General features: G+C 45.0%; 1 protein-coding gene across 1 annotated transcript; it reads left to right on the top strand.

Moving 5' to 3' along the window:
• Nucleotides 1–6,538: 6,538 nt before the first annotated feature.
• LOC126639962 (cytochrome P450 1B1) lies at nucleotides 6,539–13,122 on the top strand. Its single transcript, XM_050315337.1, has 3 exons — nucleotides 6,539–6,748; nucleotides 7,489–8,505; nucleotides 10,195–13,122. The coding sequence occupies exons 1-3, from the start codon at nucleotides 6,729–6,731 to the stop codon at nucleotides 10,805–10,807; spliced, it is 1,650 nt and encodes a 549-aa protein (XP_050171294.1). The 5' UTR covers nucleotides 6,539–6,728; the 3' UTR covers nucleotides 10,808–13,122.
• Nucleotides 13,123–19,238: the final 6,116 nt, after the last annotated feature.

Here is a 19,238-nt window from a genome sequence, read left to right as displayed (position 1 = left end):
TTGTGCTCCTGTTCAGTTCAGCTGCCATCTCAACAATCAGTTTGTTATCAGTACCACCTCCTCTCTCAGAGCATCTGAAAATCTGAAAGAAGCAGTACTAAAGATAATAATTTTTTTAAACACTGAAAACTTCCCATTATAAACTTTCAATCTTCTGGAGAAGAACTTACCTCAGGCCCTATGGAGTACATGCCTAATGCATCCATGTGAACATTGCAGGTAAGCAGAGCAGACTTTTCAGAAGTTAGAACAGAAGCACAAAACAGAGACATATACTGCCAGTACCATGAAAACACTGCATGAACACAGCTAGCCAAGACCTGCTAGTCTGGCTTCAAAAGAGAAAGCATATATATATATATGTCTGTGTGTGTATATATGTGTACACACTCTCTACTAGACCCCTAGCTTCACTTTCTGAACTACTCCTAAATGTCTGCAACCCAGTCCAAGAACCAGTAGTAAGATGGGAATATCACAGCAGGGAACTCACATCTATGTGCAGCTCCCTTACCTAGACCAGACATCCATCCTCCACTATGTAGCCAGGCTTGTTGTCTGAAGGAAGCAGAATTCTGAAATTTAACTTGGATTGACTTAGAGGGTTCGAGATTCAAATTGTTTTGCCTATTTCAATATTTTGACCAGTTGTTCTTCTGTCAAGGCAACGAAGAATGGTGTACATACAATACAAATTGAAGAACCCAAATTACCAATATTTGTATCATGGAAAATTATTGGCTGGGAAGTGGTGAGCTGAACATTTATAGGCTGGGATAATCAGTGGCTATGATACTGAGCACACAAGATAGGAAAACCAATGTTCTCATCAAAGAACTTTGAGTTTCTTCATCCTATCTGCATGTGCTTTGCTATCTTCTCTCTCTGTGAAGAAGAGTCAACTCTCTGCAAGTGTCTACTTGCACAGAGGTCCTTTAGATGGAAACTCTGGGTCTTCCATTACTTATAACTTTTACCAAACCTTAATCATCTAGTCTGAAATTTTCTATCTCCACAAAAATCCATGTTTTACAGTGTAATCTTTAGAAATGTTCAGTCCCAAACCAGTTGAATGCATTCATGAGAACAAGGAAAATAAGTGTTCCTATTAAAATATTATGGGGGCCTTTCTTTGACAAGCTTTGTAGCCTCAAGCTCTAAAGCAAGAACTTGACATTTGTCTGGATAATCTCTTTTCTCCCACATTTGTGCCTTTTGCTCTTCCGTTGATAATTCACTCAAATTTGGACAAATGTCTAAATGCTGAAAAACTCTATTTGCACATCCACAGTAAAGACTATGTGGAACTTCACGAGTAAATCTTCAAAACCTTCAGTCCTGTAGAATATGCCTCTGCCTGTGAGTGAGGTACACTTTGCTTTCAGCTGTAGCCGAGGGCTGCTTTGAACTAGCATCCATTACTACTCTGAACATGCAAGCACACTGACATTTTCTAAAATGGCAAATACTAAAATCTTAAGAGTTAATAAAGCAATTGCATACCAACTTTGTACCGCCACCACTAAAACTGCACCAACAAAGTCTGGAAAACAAAGGAGAAATATAATAAATGTAATCCTACTGCTTGTTAACATGATAACAATGTTGGCCCTAAGCAATGTTATTATTTTAAAGCTTTGGAGTGACCTAGCACATCATACAGGTTGTAAGATTTCTATAGTTCAGTATAAAGATGGACCTTGGCAACACAGCTCTTGGTTCTGCAAACCTCAGAAAAAGTGGGAGGATTCAGAGCTGCCCAGGGAGCTCTTTTGCTAAAGAAAGAGTGAGTAGGCAAAGCAGTTTGTCCACACATCACGTGTCGAGGACAGATTAAATAATGCACACCCTGAGCAATGCTTAAACTTTCCTAAATGTTATTTAATCCATCTTCTTCAGAGTACTTCTTTCAGAATATTTTAAGGGCAGTGTGTAAATTAGATTTTGCTCTTTTGCCTCATGGCAGAAGGCAGTCTAAAAAGGCTTCTCAGAATGTAGCCACAAAAGTATCAGCTCTAAGAAAGACTTAGCTATGCAGTTTCATTTAATACTGTCAAGAAAAGACAGCACGCTTTGAGAAAAATACTACAGAATTTTGGCAATGCAAAATCAAAAGTCTCAGAATCAAATCTGATGCCTGAATTAAGTATATTGCTATGTCCTCATTTCTGTAATCATACCTGTGTGTTGCCTGTGTGGAAGCAGACCACAATATATGCCTTTAATTTGTAAGTAACATGGAAACTGCAAACAGATGGAGAGGGTACAATTTGGTCTAGCACTGAGCTGAGCCCCATCGAGTTTTGGGAGGTTCCGTGCCTTCCCACAGCAGCTGGGGGAATTTGGCTCAGAATTAGAAGCCCAATTTAGGCTTTTGAATAGCAAGGCAGAATTGAAAATATGAGCTGGGAAGTCAGTGGGAATGCAGGGAAGAGTGAAAGTCCCAAGAAAGCTGCAAGTTAATGAACTTTAAGAATGTGATATGTAACCACAAATACATATGCTTTAAAAAGCATACCACAAATGCTTTATTTTAGGCCACAGTGAGTGGCCTAAATACATAACCCTGAATCGTGGAGCTGCAGCCAGCTCCTATATATGCCTGATGCTCTGGGTAGCACTGAGGATGTGGTTCCTTCTATTTTGCTTACATCTCATGCTTGGCATGACTGAAAAACTGCCAAACTGAGCAAAACCTGGAACCTGCATCAGACATGATCTCACTATCATCCACTGCCGTGGTACCCCCATCTCAGGTTAGTTTTAACACTGAGCAATTCAGTACCCTGCAGATAAGCCCGAGGAAGTAGGGACATCAAAATGGTGCAGAGTAGCAAGCACAATGGTGACTGTGAAACCAGCTGCACTGAGGTGGTACTGTGGCTGCACTGAGTGCAGATCTTCTGCTCTGGGATCCGAAACTATTTGAAGGATAATGGTAACTCTGCATCATGCTGGATTGCCACATAAACATAGTCTGAGCAAGCTGTTGTGAACACAGAGGCTTACAGGTCCCGATTCTGATTGTAATCTGCTTGTTTTAGTGGTGATTTTCCTGACTTAAAGCAGTATTGTTGAGACAAGGGTTGAACTCTAAAGGTGTTTAAGTACGTCTGTACAATTTTAAGCAGCCTGAAACAATAGGACATTGCACTTGGCTAGGTCTCCAAGTGACTTGTGTTTTACAGTTGTGCTCCTTTTTTCTTCATCTTCTATAGCATTGTGCAACACTCAGAAACAGACAATCAGTAACAATATTGACAACGATTATTTATTGAAGAATGGCTTGGACCACTCTACAAAAAGTAAACAATGTGTACAAGCTCTACACTGAAGCAATCCCAGGATAAAACACTGCTCAACTGTCAAATAATCCACTTCAAGATTTTGTAAAATCAAGAGAGGGGAGGAAAAGACCCACACTTCCAGGTATGGGAAAGAGACAGAGAAATCTAGTGTGGGAGGGCTCTCCATGGAAAGCTGTAAAAGGAAGAGGAAAGAAAAGAAAACAGAACAAGGTGAAGTTTTTGAGAAATTCCAGTTGTTGCTCATGAGGACTTACGAGCACCTTACCAGTATCCAAAAGCAAAGACAAGGGCTGTCATAGTTAGAAGCAAACCAGAATTGTCTTCAAATCCTTTTTTAGGTAAGTAATTCTTAACACTTGAAAAAGCCTCTTACAGGTTAAGGAGTTTTCTTGGAAAAGGGAGGACTGTTGCAGAGACAAAAATTTCCTCTCAAAGAACAAATGAAGAATCTCTGGGTTGTGCAGTTCTTCCTCCTTTATCAAACGTTTACCTCCACAACAAGGATTCTTGTCCAAACGCACAGAGCACCTTCATTCAGAGCCACAGAGGTACTGATGTCCCCATAAACTCTGCCAGCCCCCTACATCTGTCATTCCTATCAAATCAATCAAGATTTTTAAGAGATTAGGCCCGAATTCCTTTCCCTTAATCCGAAACTCACTCACTTGTAGCCCTTCAGCTCCTTTTCTCTTCCATATATTACATCAAGTAGGGTTTTCTAGACCTCAGAAATAATTCATTTTATGTGGCAGACATTTTCAGTGCTTCAGTCTTCAGTGCCTAACAAAACTAACTGACTCAGGAATTTGGGACTGGCTTCAGTAGGACCTGCATCTCAAAAAAAAAAACACCCATGCATTCTCTAAGAGCAATTCTGAACTTCTGTACTTCTATGAACAAAAGAGGTAAGAAGAATAAATAAAGAGGTAGGCAGGAGGGCAATTTGTAGAATATGGCAGAGATCAAGAGCCCAATCAGCCATTGCCTTAATTTTTGTACACTAATTCATTGGTGTGATAAAATGCTTCACTCAAACTACGCTTGATTGCAAGGGGCCAAGCAAGCTCACATGGAATCAGAGCCTAGAAAATTGGATGAACATTCATTGTGTACTGTCAAAATAATACCCAGGCTGTAATAAAAGCAATAGTAAGCCAAAACTGTAAATAGTATGAGTGGATCAGGTGGTACTATCACCACAGAAGAAAGTATCTAAAATAGGTTTTCTCGCTTTCCTGTCTAATAGTGACAGAACTCAAAGACCAAAGAGAAGTGAAATAAAAAATAATTAACATTTTCTTACAGCATTAAAAAAAAAAAGAAAAAGTACCAGGAATTAGAATTCCTGGGCTCATGCCTTAAACTGTGAGTTTGCAGGTCCATGATAGTGAAAGTACGTTCCTTTCTCTGTACTGCCTGCTAGCAGCCAGGAAGCAATCCCCTGCAATACAACTAGTTTAATTGCTGAACCAAAGAAAGGATTTAGGGACTTACTAACAAGATCTGTAATGCCTGGAGTTTAAGCAACTTATTACCACAGTCAGCATGAAAGGAGCAAATTTACCTGCTGGCAATGGCAAACACCCAGCACTACAGTCCAGTGCCCAGAACACTCTTTGCCAGGAGAAGCCCATGTCTCTTCTTTGGCATAAGAGAGATGAAGGAAGGAATGGTGGCTGTCACAGTGGGACAAGGCACTTTCCCACAGCTGAGTGGTTATAGCATGTGAAATTTGGTTTAAACCTTCCGATAGGTTTAAACAGCCTAGTATCTCTCCAAGCTTGCCCTAACCTTAGTGTCATAGAGATGGAACCTTCTTTGCTCCTCTTTGACGCTGGGCTCTGTGCTGGGATGTCTGCAGGATCCCTCCAGTTCACCCCAGAGGTAGGGCTGGGAAGAGGGAAGCTCATTTTTCCTAGCACTGCTCAGAAAAAGTGGTTTTGACACCTCTGTTGCTTGCCAATGACAGGAAGAAGCTCTAAAGCACACAGAGAGATATGGCTGATGCTAGTCTGAGCAAGAGGTAGTATTGCCAACTGGAAGAGCCTGGGACAGTGACAACAGCCAGGATTACACTTCTTAGCAAAGGTAGAAGCAGTAGCAGCCTATCCAGGACTGAGTTCACACCCTGAGCTGGGCTGGCTCCCAGCATCTAATTTTGTCTAATCCCTAAATGCTACCAAAACATCATATTTTCTTCTCATGATGTGACTGTAAAGCATTTGAAATAAATGTTGTATTTTCAGCTTTTTTCTTGATACTGCAAAAATGATGACAACAAAGCAAGAGCATTCTGAGATCTTGGGGTACAATTTCCTTGATGTCTGGGGGTTTTACAGCCCCAGTTCCCCCGGGAGGCCGAAAGGCCCGGGGAGGGATTGGAGCGCCTCACCCGCTCGCCTCTCGCCAGCCCTCCCGGTTCTGGCGGAGGCGCCAGATTTAAGAGTGAAAAAGCGCCGTAAGCGGGAGAAAAGCGAGCGCAGGGCGGGGGCGAGGCCGGAGGGCAGCGGGGCCGCCCGGGGGGCGAGTTGCCCGGCGCTTCCCAGCCTCATTCCCCTCGAGCCGGTGTCAGGTATTGCGAGGAGGGGTAGGGGCCCGGGGAGGAGATGGCTGGAGGCTTTCCAGCCCCGGCTCACGCAATGCTAACTCCGCACGCAACGGGGAGGCGACAGGCGGAGGAGGGGAAGCTCTCCGGCTTCCTCAGCCCCTAAGATGCAGAGGAGACTTCGCCTCCCGACAGCGAGGGCTGCGAGCCCGCCCGTCACTCCGCTCCCCTCACGGCACCTCCTCCGCTAAAACTTTTGGCCCCGGCCATAAAAGCATCCGCGACTCAGCCGCTCCACTTGGCGAAGGCCCAAGGGCAGCTGGCAAATAGCTGCGACCCCTCAAGCCAGGGGACGGGCCAGGCAGCGGCGATTTGCCAGCGGGGCCGCCCGCACCGCACCGCACCGCACCGCACCGCGGATGCCGGCGGGTTTAAAACCCGGAGTGCCAATGCCAGGCTCCCAGAGGCGGCGGCTTCGGCTCAGTCTGGAAGCAGTGGGCCGTCCCCCCCGCGCCCTCTGAGCTGCTCGCCTTCGCTCCGGGCAGCGGGTTGGGCTGGCCCCGTCCCGTTCCCCGCAGCCCAGCAAGCGGGTGGGAGGGAGAGGAGGAAGGGGCTGCACCGGGCAGGTGGCTGCCGGTGGGACGAGCTCTGGAGGGTTAAAGCGCTGGGAAGGTGATAATAACTGTGCGCTGGGATCGGGTGCAATTGGCATTGGCCTGCACGTGACCTGCCAAGCTCCGGGCGACAGGTACCGGAGCTCCTAATGAATTTCCCAAAGGCTTGGATCTGAACGCCGCCGCCGCTCTCGTCCCGAAGCTGCCCGCTAAAGCTGCCGCCGGCTGCCTAGCTCCTCTCCATCCTTCCCAAGGTCTCCAATGGAAGCAGCGTGCAACAGGTCAGTTCTGCTACAGGAGTCCGAGGTGGTGGTTTATTTCCCTCCTCCTTCCCCGCGCTGCTTCTGAAAGGCTGGAGCAAACGGTAGGAGCGGGCGGCCCCCGGGCACGGGGATGGGAAGCGGGACCAGTCAGCTTTGCCAACGCCGAGTCTCAGGCATCCTCCGCAGCCCATCCCCGGGGCGGCCGACCGCCAGCCTGCGCTGCCGCGACGGGCACGAAGGTCCGGGAGGAGGTAAGGGCTCGGGACGGAGTGGACTCCGTGACTGCTGCGGAGGTCTCCTCTCCGGAGCAGCGGGAAGCTCCGACGTCAGGGAGGGTAACCCGTTTGTCACAGGGGTTCTTTTGCCGTGGGGAGCCCTGTGCAGCGCCTGCATGCTTCTGCGGAGGCTCGGCAGGCGAGAGCATCCTCTCTGCCTTCCTCAGCATTGACCTGTTGGATCTCCCGCTGCGGGGGGGAGAGAGTAGCGGCCCCGGCGCCAAATACGACTTCGATCCCTTATTGAGCGCTTGCCACTTGATTACCGATTATCCCCTTTTTTTTCCACACAAGATCTGGACGGGCTTTAGGCACACGAAGAGCTCACAGCGAGGACGCAGCCCGACTCCGAGCATCTGGACGGCTACCGGCGCTGCCCTCCGCCACGCCAGCGCGCCCCGTCAGGGCTTCCCCTTGCCCGCGGGCGACGGGGAGCCCCCCAGCCCTTCCGCGGGGCCGCTGACCTTTCCCTTTCCCTTGCAGCATGGCCCTCGAGAGGCTCGGGAAAGCCCTGGGCGGCATCCCCCCCTTGCAAATCTCCCTCCTGCTTCTCCTCTGCCTGCTCGCCGCCATCCAACTGGGCAAGCTCCTCCTGCAGCAGCAGCAGCGCCGTCGGCAGGGCCAGCGCCGGTCGCCACCGGGTCCTTTCCCCTGGCCCCTGATCGGCAACGCGGCGCAGCTGGGCAGCGCCCCGCACCTCTCCTTCGCCCGCCTGGCCAGCACCTACGGCGCCGTGTTCCAGCTGCGCCTGGGGCGCTGGCCCGTGGTGGTGCTGAACGGGGAGCGCGCCATCCGCCAGGCCCTCGTCCGCCAGGGGGCCGCCTTCGCCGGCCGCCCGCCCTTCCCGTCCTTCCAGCTGGTGTCGGGCGGGCTCAGCCTGGCCTTCGGCGGCTACTCGGAGCTGTGGAAGCTGCACCGGCGGGCGGCGCACGCCACGGTGCGCGCCTTCTCCACGGGCAGCCCCGCCACTCGCCGCCTGCTGGAGCGGCACCTGGTGGGCGAGGCGCGGGCTCTGGTGGCGCTGCTGGTGCGGGGCAGCGCCGGCGGCGCCTTCCTCGACCCCTCTCGCGTCCTGGTGGTGGCCGTGGCCAACGTGATGAGCGCCCTGTGCTTCGGCCGCCGCTACAGCCACGGCGACGGCGAGTTCCTGCGCATCGTGGGGCGCAACGAGCAGTTCGGGCGGGCGGTGGGCGCCGGCAGCCTGGTGGACGCGCTGCCCTGGCTCCAGCGCTTCCCCAGCCCCATCCGCGCCGCCTACCGCGCCTTCCGCGACCTCAACCGCGACTTCTACGGCTTCGTCCGCGGCAAGTTCCTGCAGCACCAGCGCAGCCTGCGCCCGGGGGCCGCCCCCCGCGACATGATGGACGCCTTCATCCGCCTGCAGCGGGAGCAGCCGCGCCTGCAGCTCGAGCATGTGCCCGCCACTGTCACCGACATCTTCGGCGCCAGCCAGGACACCCTCTCCACGGCCCTGCAGTGGCTCCTCATCTTTCTCATCAGGTAGGTGCCGGCAGAGGCGGCAGCGCAGCGGGGCGCCCCACCTACCCTTGGGAGGGACGCGGGAGCCCGTCTGGGGCGTCGCGGTGCGAGCGCCCGGCACTCCCGGGGGAGCCACGCTTAAACAGCGCCCCTGGGAGCCAGCGGCCGGCCCGAGCCAGCGCCTGGACCGCAGGGTCTGGACAGCACCGGGATCGCGACGCCGCCAGGGACCCGCCGGCGGGTCGCGGGTCCGGGACCGGGCAGCGCCAGCCCGGGCAGTGCCGGTGCCTCAGCGGCTCCCGATTAACTAACACGGAAGCTCTGGGAAACCTGCCAGAAAGAGATAAGAAAATAGGAAAAAAAAAAAAAAAAAAGAGAAATCCGACACAAACCCACCCTATTCAGGCCGTCGGGCATAAAGAGAGGCTGGCAGAAAGGCAGCCACATAAAACCTGAAAGTAACAGATTTTACCAGGTCAAGATCAAGGAGATCATAGGAACAGGATAACAACTGCTTAAGCACGATAAAGAGTTCGTGCACCGGTTTACAAAACCCGCTATTATGTTGATCGGCCATTGCGTGTGCCTTCCTTGCCACTGCGTGACTGGGCAAGGCAAGACCCCTTGGGCAGCCGGTGAGTGCCACTGCCCTGGCACCAGCACTGCCAGGGAGGAAAACTCAGCTAGGGGAGGTGGTTTAATAGAAGGTGCCAAAAGACTGGCTTTCTTGCCTACCGTGACTTTTTTTTTTTTTTTCCTCATCATCTGCATAATTTGTGGGCTTGTGCAAACATTATCTACTCAGTTGCTTCTTGAAGAACAGGCAAATATTTAACTTCGAGCTAAGGGTGTGATGCCCAGTGTTCACACAACTTTTGGGTTTCTCCCCATTTCTTATGTTTGCCCAGCATCTAACATGCAGATCTGCTGCAGGAGGAAAAGGCGAGGATGCAGAAGCCAAACTTGTGTAATTAAAGCACATAAAGGCTCCTGAGAGGAGTGCATGCTTTTAGACAAGCAGAAGACGTATTAACATTTTGATCTTGTTTGGTTACTATGTAGTCTTCCAAACTGTCCAGATTTCAGGACAATCTTCTTAGAATACATTATTTTAAGAATTAATAATGAAAATATATTTTTATATTAATTAGAAAAAAGCCTACTCAAACTTAAAGTGGGATGTTCATAAAGCCATTCTGACAATCTAATAATTGGATTTTTTTCCTTTTCAGTTTAAAAACCTGCAGGCTTTCATATGTATGCAATATGTCTAGTGATATCAAACTCCATGCTAACTTTTAAAAGTCACATAGGGAGCTGTAAAACAAAACTCTCGTTCCCAAGGAAAACCCAATACTTAGAAGACACAAGCAATTTCAGTTTTAGAATTAATTTTCCAAACTGGATCAGAACATTCAGTTTAAGCGCACTGTAAGTTAGGTTCACTTTTTATGTGAGAATAATTACGTGTGATATTAAAGTGAAAACTGAGTAAATCTGAAATTACACCATTGGATGGGAAGTTTGGATTTTTCTCTCAAAGTTCTCCATTGAGGTCTGCATGTTCCTGCGATATATTTAAACTTTGTCCAAACTGCATTATTTAGGGTAGGGGTTAAGTTCTGTGAAAAATGTTTACAGCAAGGATTATTTGTAAGAAAATCCTTTGAATGTGTTATGTACGTACACACATCTTGCTTTAAATGACAGGTATCCGAAAGTGCAGGCTAAAATGCAAGAAGAAGTGGATAGGATTGTTGGAAGAGACCGTCTGCCATGCGTGGAAGATCAGCCTCACTTGCCCTACATCATGGCCTTCTTGTATGAATCCATGCGTTTCAGCAGCTTTGTGCCTGTTACTATCCCACACGCCACCACAACCAACACCTTCATAATGGGCTACCTCATTCCCAAGGACACTGTGATTTTTGTAAATCAGTGGTCAGTGAATCACGATCCAGCAAAATGGTCCAACCCTGAGGATTTTGATCCAACAAGGTTCCTGGATGAGAATGGATTCATCAATAAAGATCTTACTAGCAGTGTGATGATTTTCTCGTTGGGAAAACGTCGGTGTATTGGAGAGGAGTTATCCAAGGTGCAGCTCTTTCTCTTTACCTCTATACTGGTGCATCAGTGCAATTTTACTGCTAATCCAAATGAAGACCCGAAAATGGACTTCACCTATGGGCTGACCATTAAACCTAAGCCATTTACCTTGAATGTTACACTAAGAGATACTATGGATTTGCTTGATCAAGCTGTCCAAAGACTGCAAGCAGAGAAAGTAGCCAATGAAAATCAGCTGTCAGCAAATGCCTAAGCAATAAACCTTGCATCTAAAGATAATCCCTCTCTCTCTTTTTAGATTTATATGACTTAGAGTTTGTTCTGGTGATCTTTTTGGAACTTAGCCAATATTACAAGTCGTAAGAGCAGGAAGGAAAGCTGCACAAAGTATAATTCAGTCCTCTTTTTAGTTCTAGAAGGAGAGCCAGGGGAACAATTTAATATATTAAATAATAAAACATATGCAATTTGAAAGTAAACTTTTTCTTTTCTAGCTTGTTCACAGAAGTTGCCATTGTAAAGCGCTTTTTATCTATTGACTGCTTGGAGCATCTCCAGGAACTGTCTCTACAATCCTTGCCATGTCTCCATGTGCTATGCCTTAACTCTAGGTTTGCCTTCAGTGACTCTGCATCCCAAAGTGAAATTTCTTATTAAAAAGAAAAAAAAAAAAAGATTAAAAAAAAAGGTTGTTTAGAACACTGCAGCCTGCCTCTGAATTCCCTCTACTGGAAACTGCCATGCTCCTGTGTTGTGACTGCTGGGATGTACATTAATGCCTCAATAATAAGTGTTCAAGTGATTTTTGGTAAAATGACAATGTAAAGTCTAGCCTTCAGCATTCCAAAGTGTTTACATAAATGATTAAAAAAATAAAAGCCTTCCTTATAAGCACAGTTGAAAATAAAGTTCATGTTTTATATGAGCATGAACAGAATGTCTAACTACAGTAACTTCTCACTAAGTTTTGAAAGATCACAATTTCTATGACACTAAATGGCAAGAGAGATAGAAATCATATGCTAATCTGTCCATTATCTTGTTCATGAACAAAATAGATATTTGCATTAGATTGATAAAGGCATAACTGAACTTTTTATTTATCTAGGAAAGGGTTAGTATCACATAATAAGCACATAAGTAAGTCCAGTAAAATCCACATTGGCTATTTAGGTATTTAGAGGTGAGAATATGGGGGGGTTGTATTCAAACATTCGTACTGCAAGCCTCAAGTAAAGCATACAGCAAATAAAACCCGTTTTCACTAGTCATTCTGGTAGCTTGAGTTAAATGGTATATCTGAAAACCAACTGTGTACTTTTAGTACGCTTTGCTTGGAACAAAATCTCAGAAGGAAACATGGCGTTACATGTCCTAATTAATGTACCCATTAACTGAAGCAAAAGTGCTTTTAAAATATTAGTGAGGTAAAGTTCATAAAATGTAAAAAAACCCACCTAACCTATTGTTTTAAAATAAAAAACATGAAACTTTATAGCCTTGAATCTCTGGCTAATGTTTGTATACACAAAGCTGCACTAAATATTTCTCTAAAAAGCAAACAATCCAACGTAGATGCCCAATTTGAAAAGTGTTGGGCAGGAGTTGCAGATCACCTTCAGTTATGTATGAAATCAATCAGAAATGAGAGTACCTCACATGACTTGCTATGTTCAGCTGAGTGATAAATGAGGTATTAGTAGACCTAGAAAAATAAGGGTACAGTGCTACACGGTGAAGTAGCTCTGCTGAGACCCAAGCAAGTAAGGATTTGCACTGTGTCTTCTAAGAGATGGCCAGTCTTAAGTCACGTTGGCAGCAGTGACTGAACTCATACTAACATTGGAAAGAGCTAGGTTAACGATACAATCCAGATCTTAAGCTTCACTACTGATTTTAAAAACATGAATCAAGCCTAAAAGTACTGCTCTGTAACCCCACACAGTAGTAATGTACCTGCTTAAAGTCTCTGACTTCATATGGCATCTATCATCTTTTTTTTTTAATAGCTAAAAAAAGCTTTCTGCTATATACCCAAGGAGTAACCTCAGGTGTTTTTTGAATTATGTACAAGTTTGTGATATCCCAGAACTTAGCCTATACCTGTGAAAAGCTTTATAAGATACTTAGGATTTTCCTATGGAGATCTACATTAGATCAAATGCTAGCAAAACAATTTCTCTTGTACCTTTGTAAGTACTGATATTAAAAAAACATTAAGGATGTAACCTAGAACTGAATAGTTATTCTAATGCAAGGATCACAAATTCATATTTTAGTAAAAACAGCTTTTACAATTTGGTACTCTTCCAAAAGCTTTAACTTTGCATTGGCTACTAATGCAACATCCATACACACTGCTCATGTCAGTCAGGGGGTAACACACTATATAGCTTTTGGTCAAAAAAATGCCTTTTATAATCTGTGAAGATACTCAAATTTAGTAGCACCTATTTAGAATGTATGCAGTTGTTTAGTGAGCTAATTTCTGTGGTGATTTTCAGATGTATGATTGTATTACCAAAATACTAAATAAAATTATTCTTACACTACTATTGCTTAGCTTATGTATGGCTTTCTAACATCAAAATAAACAACATTTTTATTTCTTATTTGGAAAGTATTATTATTTTAGATATTTGTTGATATACTTAGCACCCTCTTCCCATTTCTGGATTTTAAGGTTTTTCTCCATGCTGCCCTTACAGCTTCTCAGGTCTGCCTGCTTATTCATACCTTGCCCTCTGTGCTCAACTTCCTCATGCTCCTTGCTAAGAACATTCCTTTCTTCTCGCCTCAGCATTGATCTGAATTCTCCCATGTCTTTTGCTTTGTTCTAATACCTGTTAATCTCTCCTCAGCCTGCACAATCTCCTGTGCTATGTTCTTCCCTCTGGCATTTCATTTGACTTCCACCTCCTCTGTTTTCCAGCCCAAAGATTGGTTTTCCTTTCTCTTTTCCCATCCTATACCTAGTGCTGGCATCTATATATACTCCTGCCACTTGATCCCCACCTTGGTCTTTGGCCCCAGTTTGTGCTCTTTTGGCCTTGGTGTACAGTCAGAAGTGCCAGGAATGGAAATCTCAGGCCAAACAGGCCTTAACAGGCCCTTGCAGAGCAGCCTCTCACAAAATGAAAGCAATGCTGTGGTGAAGGGTGGCTGTTATTGCATATATAAAACATTTCTTCAGGATGCAGCAGCTCTCCCATCCTCCCACCCCTTTGTCTTCTTCTCTCAGTCTGCTACACAAGCCTGCGTACTTCAGAGGCATCTCAGAAATGACCTTCACATTTTCCCAAGCCCAAAGGAAGGGCAAAAGAGCTAGGTGGAACAGAAGACTGGGCAGACTGACGACCAGTAGTTCCCTCCTGATTTGGGATATTTTCAGCTGTAGTTTCTCCCTAAGTGGGCAAGATTCCAAGTTCAGGCCGAGCTGGTGGACTTAGAAGGAGTACAAGTGGAAGATGACTTATAAAGACCTCCTAGAAATAGCTAAGGGCCTGTGGAGTGAGGTGTAGTGTCCCAAGATATCCCATGGAGCACATACCTGGCTGGGGCTGACCAGTGGGACAGTGTTGATTCAGAGCAGGTGTCCTCCCTGAGTAAAAGCCAAGAGCAACTACCTCCCTCACCAACCTGTGACTGGGTGTCATCACAGCAATACTAGACAAATACACGTTGTTGTTTCTTCAAGAAAAAAGCACAGAGTATCAAAGCAGCTGTATTTAAGTCAATATTTTTCCTTTAAAAGTCTTTATGTTCAGGTTGTAGTGATTTCAGTGGGTCAGGAAAGCCAAATGTCATCTCACACTTGCTTCCTCTGTGTATATGTGCACACATGCTTGGTCCATCTCGCAAAAGTTTAGTAACATCCTTCACTGAGTTTGAAATAAGGGATTAAAAAACCCAAAGCAACCACCAAAACAACCGAAAAAGCCCACAAAACCCCAAAACAGGAAACCCAGGAGAACTTAAGACAAGCATATTTCTTGGAAAATCAGTAGCAGTCAGACCACCCCACTAACTAACAAGGAGAAGAAGCAAATAGGCTGAGCTAGCAGAGTTGATACTGAATATGTTTATACTTATCAAGTGTACCACTACATTCCTTGTGATCCTAATAGAAACTTGAGGGCTTCAGCAGGAGTCAGTTCAGAGCTGCTAAATGCATAGCAATAATGTAACAATAAAGGACAAGATTCATCAAAAGTTGAGAAACAAGCACTGCTATAAAGGTGTGCGTGTCTGGGTTTGTCTGTCAAGGATCTGCGTGCACCAGCACAGTCACAGCACGATGCAACTGAACGCAAATTCACGACAAGTTCCTATTAGTTTTGCATCAGACCCAGTGTGTTTTTGTGAGTGGCAGGGAGTTATGCATAGGTCTGTCTGTAGGAAGTGTTTTCAGATTATCCAGACAGAGCAATCAGAGACTAGGCAATTGGGAGCTCGCATTTTACCTGAGAAAAGTTGAGGAATTAGCCATGAAAAGGGAACGGTTAGTATTTGCCTTTGCTGCATCTTTAACTTAGTTAAATTTTACTCAGATCTCTGATATGCCCACATAAACTGAGCTTGGAATGACACTGAAGGCAGATCTGTTTTTTTCATGGATAAGGAGAAGGGCTGGATTCTGAAAGGTGCCATTATTTTTGTATACAGTGCAACATGGACAGAGTGATCCAAATTTCAACAACTTCTTTATTGTTTACCATCCTGCCTTTTTACAGTTGACTTTTTCCATGTTTCAGCCACTTGTACTCAGACCAGGCCAACTCTCTTAACTGTCAGGTAAAAACAAACTCAGTGTTACGCACAAACAGCCTGGAGCATTTAAGATGGCTGTAGTCAATTCTTTGATAGCACTCCTTTCAGGTTTTTTGCCAACTTTTCACACAGCTCCACAAACCAGAAAACTCTTTGCTTGGTTAGTGTTGCCCTGTCCTTCAACAGAGCAGATCTTGCTCCAGCCTGAAAGCACAGAGCTAGAGCTAACCAAATCAAAAAAGAGTCTCTCAGCTCCCTACACTCTTTGATCTGTGCTGCATGTCTGGGGACACTGATCCATCAGTACAGTTAGTTCAGAAAATACAGGATGCTGAGGCATTTCAACTGCACATGGGCAGAGGCAGAGAAGGGAGCAGATGCATGGGGATGCTCATTGACAGTGCATAAAATCAACTGCAGAGTCATTTGCTGTAGTGGCTGAGAGTTGGCAGAGGAAAATAGTGTCTGGAGTGTACAAAGATTGTAGCTAGGAAGAAGTTGTGCAGAGGGTCTTTGATTTCCAGGAAAAAAGAGGTGGTGATTTTACACTGCAAACACGGAAACGAGAGCTGAGGAACTAAACATGAGGGATTGGGCTGTCCCGTACAGGCTGCAGGATGTGGAAACAAAACTAGTCTACAAGAGAAAGTAGTAGATAGTCTGTCATTCTCCTCATCTCTGCATCCCCAGTATCTGTGAACAACAGGGAGGGGCAGCCCAGCTGCAACAGTCTGAACATCTTTTGGAGAAATTTTCCTCTTGACATTCAGAGAGAGTGGTAGAAGAAGCAGGCACTACACCAGACAGAAACACCTGATCTAGAGGGTCCAAACTGAGCAGGAAGAGGTTTGTATCAGTCAGCTATTCCCATGCTACACAGTTACATCTTCAGCTGTATCTAGGCTTGCTCAATATCCCACAAGGAAGGAATAGCATGTATTTTGCAGGATGCTCCAGAACTGGGTTCCATCTCTGCTATTATTGGTATGTTTTCAGTGATGGCTCCTTATCCCCTAGCAGGGACAGCTCTATAAAACTAGATTTTCCACAATCTCCCTTCTCCCAGCCTGAGCTCTGGTAAAGCATAACTGTTATCATGCAGAAACAGGCTTCTAATCCTCTCATGATAACAAATGGGACTTCACATAATCACATTTTCTGTGCTAAAAATAACAGTACACCCTCCACTTATTTGGACTCTTCTACTCATCATAACAGAGGTGGAGACGTGGAGTTAGACACCTTGTTCCCAGTACAAAAGCAAGGTTTAAGACAAAGCTTGACTTCACTAAGCAAGTATGCTTTGCAATCATCTGCAGAATAACATGAAACAATACCCTAAACTTCTTCTATGGTTTGTATTTTGTGAAAATTTTCCAAGTTGCAGTTCAAAAATTTAATCCAACTGTATATCTTCTTTTTAATTACACTTTTTCACTCTGCAGAGACAAATCATAAATTGTGAGGCTATTAATCTTTTGTGGTTCAGGAAATTTAAATAATTCAAGTGAAAGGAAAAAAAAAAAAAGGAAGAAGGTGCCACCAGGAATTAAACTCAACTTCACAATAATTACCCTAATGAAAAAATGAGATTGCTAACTGAACCTTCATCTCATTGTAATAAAGCTCCTTTTCCTTCCCTTCATTTATGTGTATAGCTGCTGGGACAGTGTCATGCTCCAACTTGTTCCAAGACATAACTATGTTCATCCCTCTGTTTCTGGCAGAAGCGAGGAAGAGCTGTACCTACACTCCAGAACAATATGCCCTGCAGGGTAACCCTTCCAGGTGGCACAGAAACAAAAGAGAAGTGTTTTCCACCAGCTTTCTCCAGATGAGCATTCTTTCCCTCATGTGCCTGACATCCCATCTAGCCTGCATCTTCCAAGTGTGCGAGGAGCACGGGTGCCACAGCCAGCTGAGGGCAGATCAACCAGTCGGGGTTTTGGTCAGAAACACCACAAATAATGTTTAATAAAATTAAACAAGGATGAACTCCCATAAAGGAGAGGAGGAAAAAAATCTGTAGTAGATCAATATTTAAATTAGGAATGTTCCCACAGAATTACAGGGTAGATTGTCCAGTAACATTATACTTGAACTGAAACCTTGTACAAAAAAACCAAAAAAACCCCACTCCCGATAGCATTAAGACTAAGATATTTAACATCTGTGCACACAGATCTACAGCACACTGACAATATTGTCCTCTGCATTTGAAGGATCAGGTACTAATTTCCTTGAAGTCATCAGCAGAGACTGAATTCAAAACATTTGCCTGATAATGTATTCACTATAGAACACTGTTCAAATATCTTCATGCCTTACTTAAGGCCAGCAAGATTCCTTTCTTATCTTCACAAGCAATCTCTTACCCTAATACAATACTTTTCTGCTTGAGTAAATAGCTCTAGCCTGTTCCAAGAGTTAAGCACATACAGTAGTTTTTATTGGGTATAAAGCCATAAAACTGCACAGCAGAGCAGAAAACTTTAGGGAAGTTCTTGGAATAAATACAAGCTCCATCAATTGTCTGAATGGCTGAAATAGTGAAAGCAGAAGAGATGGATGAGGATTGGACACCAAAGACAACTTTTGCTCTCAAGGGGACGGATGCTTTCTCCTAGGGCTTATGAAAAGACAGTTAATGAAGTGACTGGACCTCTTTAGCTCTCTTTATAACCACCAGACTGTATTGTCATTAGACTACTAACATTTTCCCTAGCAAAGATCCAGCTAGCACAGCTTCCTGCATCCTTCCATTCATATACAATCAAAGTCTTCATGTAATTTTGAACAAGTTCCTTCCCAAGAATTTGTCATCTGTCCCTCTTCTTTAAGTATTTCCTTGAAATACACACAACTTAAGGTGGCAAAAAAGACAGTTATTTCACTGAACTCAAGCCATATGTATTTATTTTTATTTTTCTAATAAAGTCACCTTCTGCCTTCTGGGGAAATCCAGCAAAGCTTGATCATATGCTAATAGAAGCAAATAATTCTTCAGGGTCAATAGCAAAGAATATTTTATATGTATGAAGGAGCAAATATAGGGAAAATCAGGGAAGTTGAGAAGTGAGAAGAAGCAATAACAGGCCAGAGAAAATAGAAAGAAATGTCTGATCCCATAGAGGAGAATGAAAATGAGGAAAGAGAATGCAAGCAGCTGCTAATGCTAATTTGTCCCATCTGCAGGTACAACAGCTCCGTGGGGTACCCTATGGACCATGGGCTCTGATAGCACACACATGCACCTGCAGAGGGCAATTCATCCCATCTACCCCTTTGTCTCCCCTGAGGAGAGAGCACAAGCAACATGTTTATATAAAACACCTACCCTGAAGGTTACTGGTGTGCTGTGTCCCTCCTTTACAACTTGCCATGTGCCAAAGACCTATATTTATGTATGTCCTGCTTAAAACCAAACATTTTAAGTTCTGAACATCTTTGGGGGTGCAGTCAGATTAGGAAAAAAAGCAATACTCTCACACTGGGGACACATTTCCTTAGGGATTGAGGAAATCAGCCACACTGATTTAGCCAGATCATGTTGCAGGGTCTAACCCAATTTAATTACCTGATATCTCAGAACCACAAACTGGTAAAGATGGGAAGGAACCTCTGGGAGCCATCTGGTCCAACACACTGATCAAACAGGGCCTCCTGGAGCCAATCTAGTCATTCTATCTCCACATTAATAATAAAAACTACCCACAACACTATAGGCATTTTTACAGAAAACACATAGTAAATAATATGTTCACCACTGGTTCAATTTCCTTCCCTCGTGAAGTTAAACCTTTATGGGCATCACCCTGGGGAACCCACTGCTGTCCCTAGGAAATACTGTTCCTAAGACTCTCCCCCACTCTCACTGGATGAGAAAAGCCTTCCCTTCACTTTCTTTAGGAGGC

This window comes from Myiozetetes cayanensis, unplaced genomic scaffold (genome assembly GCF_022539395.1).
Source record: "Myiozetetes cayanensis isolate MyiCay16 unplaced genomic scaffold, myiCay2020 scf2-11, whole genome shotgun sequence".
In the NCBI taxonomy this organism is placed as follows: Eukaryota; Metazoa; Chordata; class Aves; order Passeriformes; family Tyrannidae; genus Myiozetetes; species Myiozetetes cayanensis.
This window is presented reverse-complemented; position numbering and strand designations above follow the sequence as displayed.

What these genes read in the sequence shown, in the direction of transcription:
- LOC126639962 (XM_050315337.1), top strand. Translation starts at nt 6,729, where the DNA reads ATGGAAGCAGCGTGCAACAG. An exon ending in ATGGAAGCAGCGTGCAACAG is followed by an intron (nt 6,749 to 7,488) that starts GTCAGTTCTGCT and finishes TTTCCCTTGCAG; the next exon opens with CATGGCCCTCGAGAGGCTCG. An exon ending in CTCCTCATCTTTCTCATCAG is followed by an intron (nt 8,506 to 10,194) that starts GTAGGTGCCGGC and finishes TTTAAATGACAG; the next exon opens with GTATCCGAAAGTGCAGGCTA.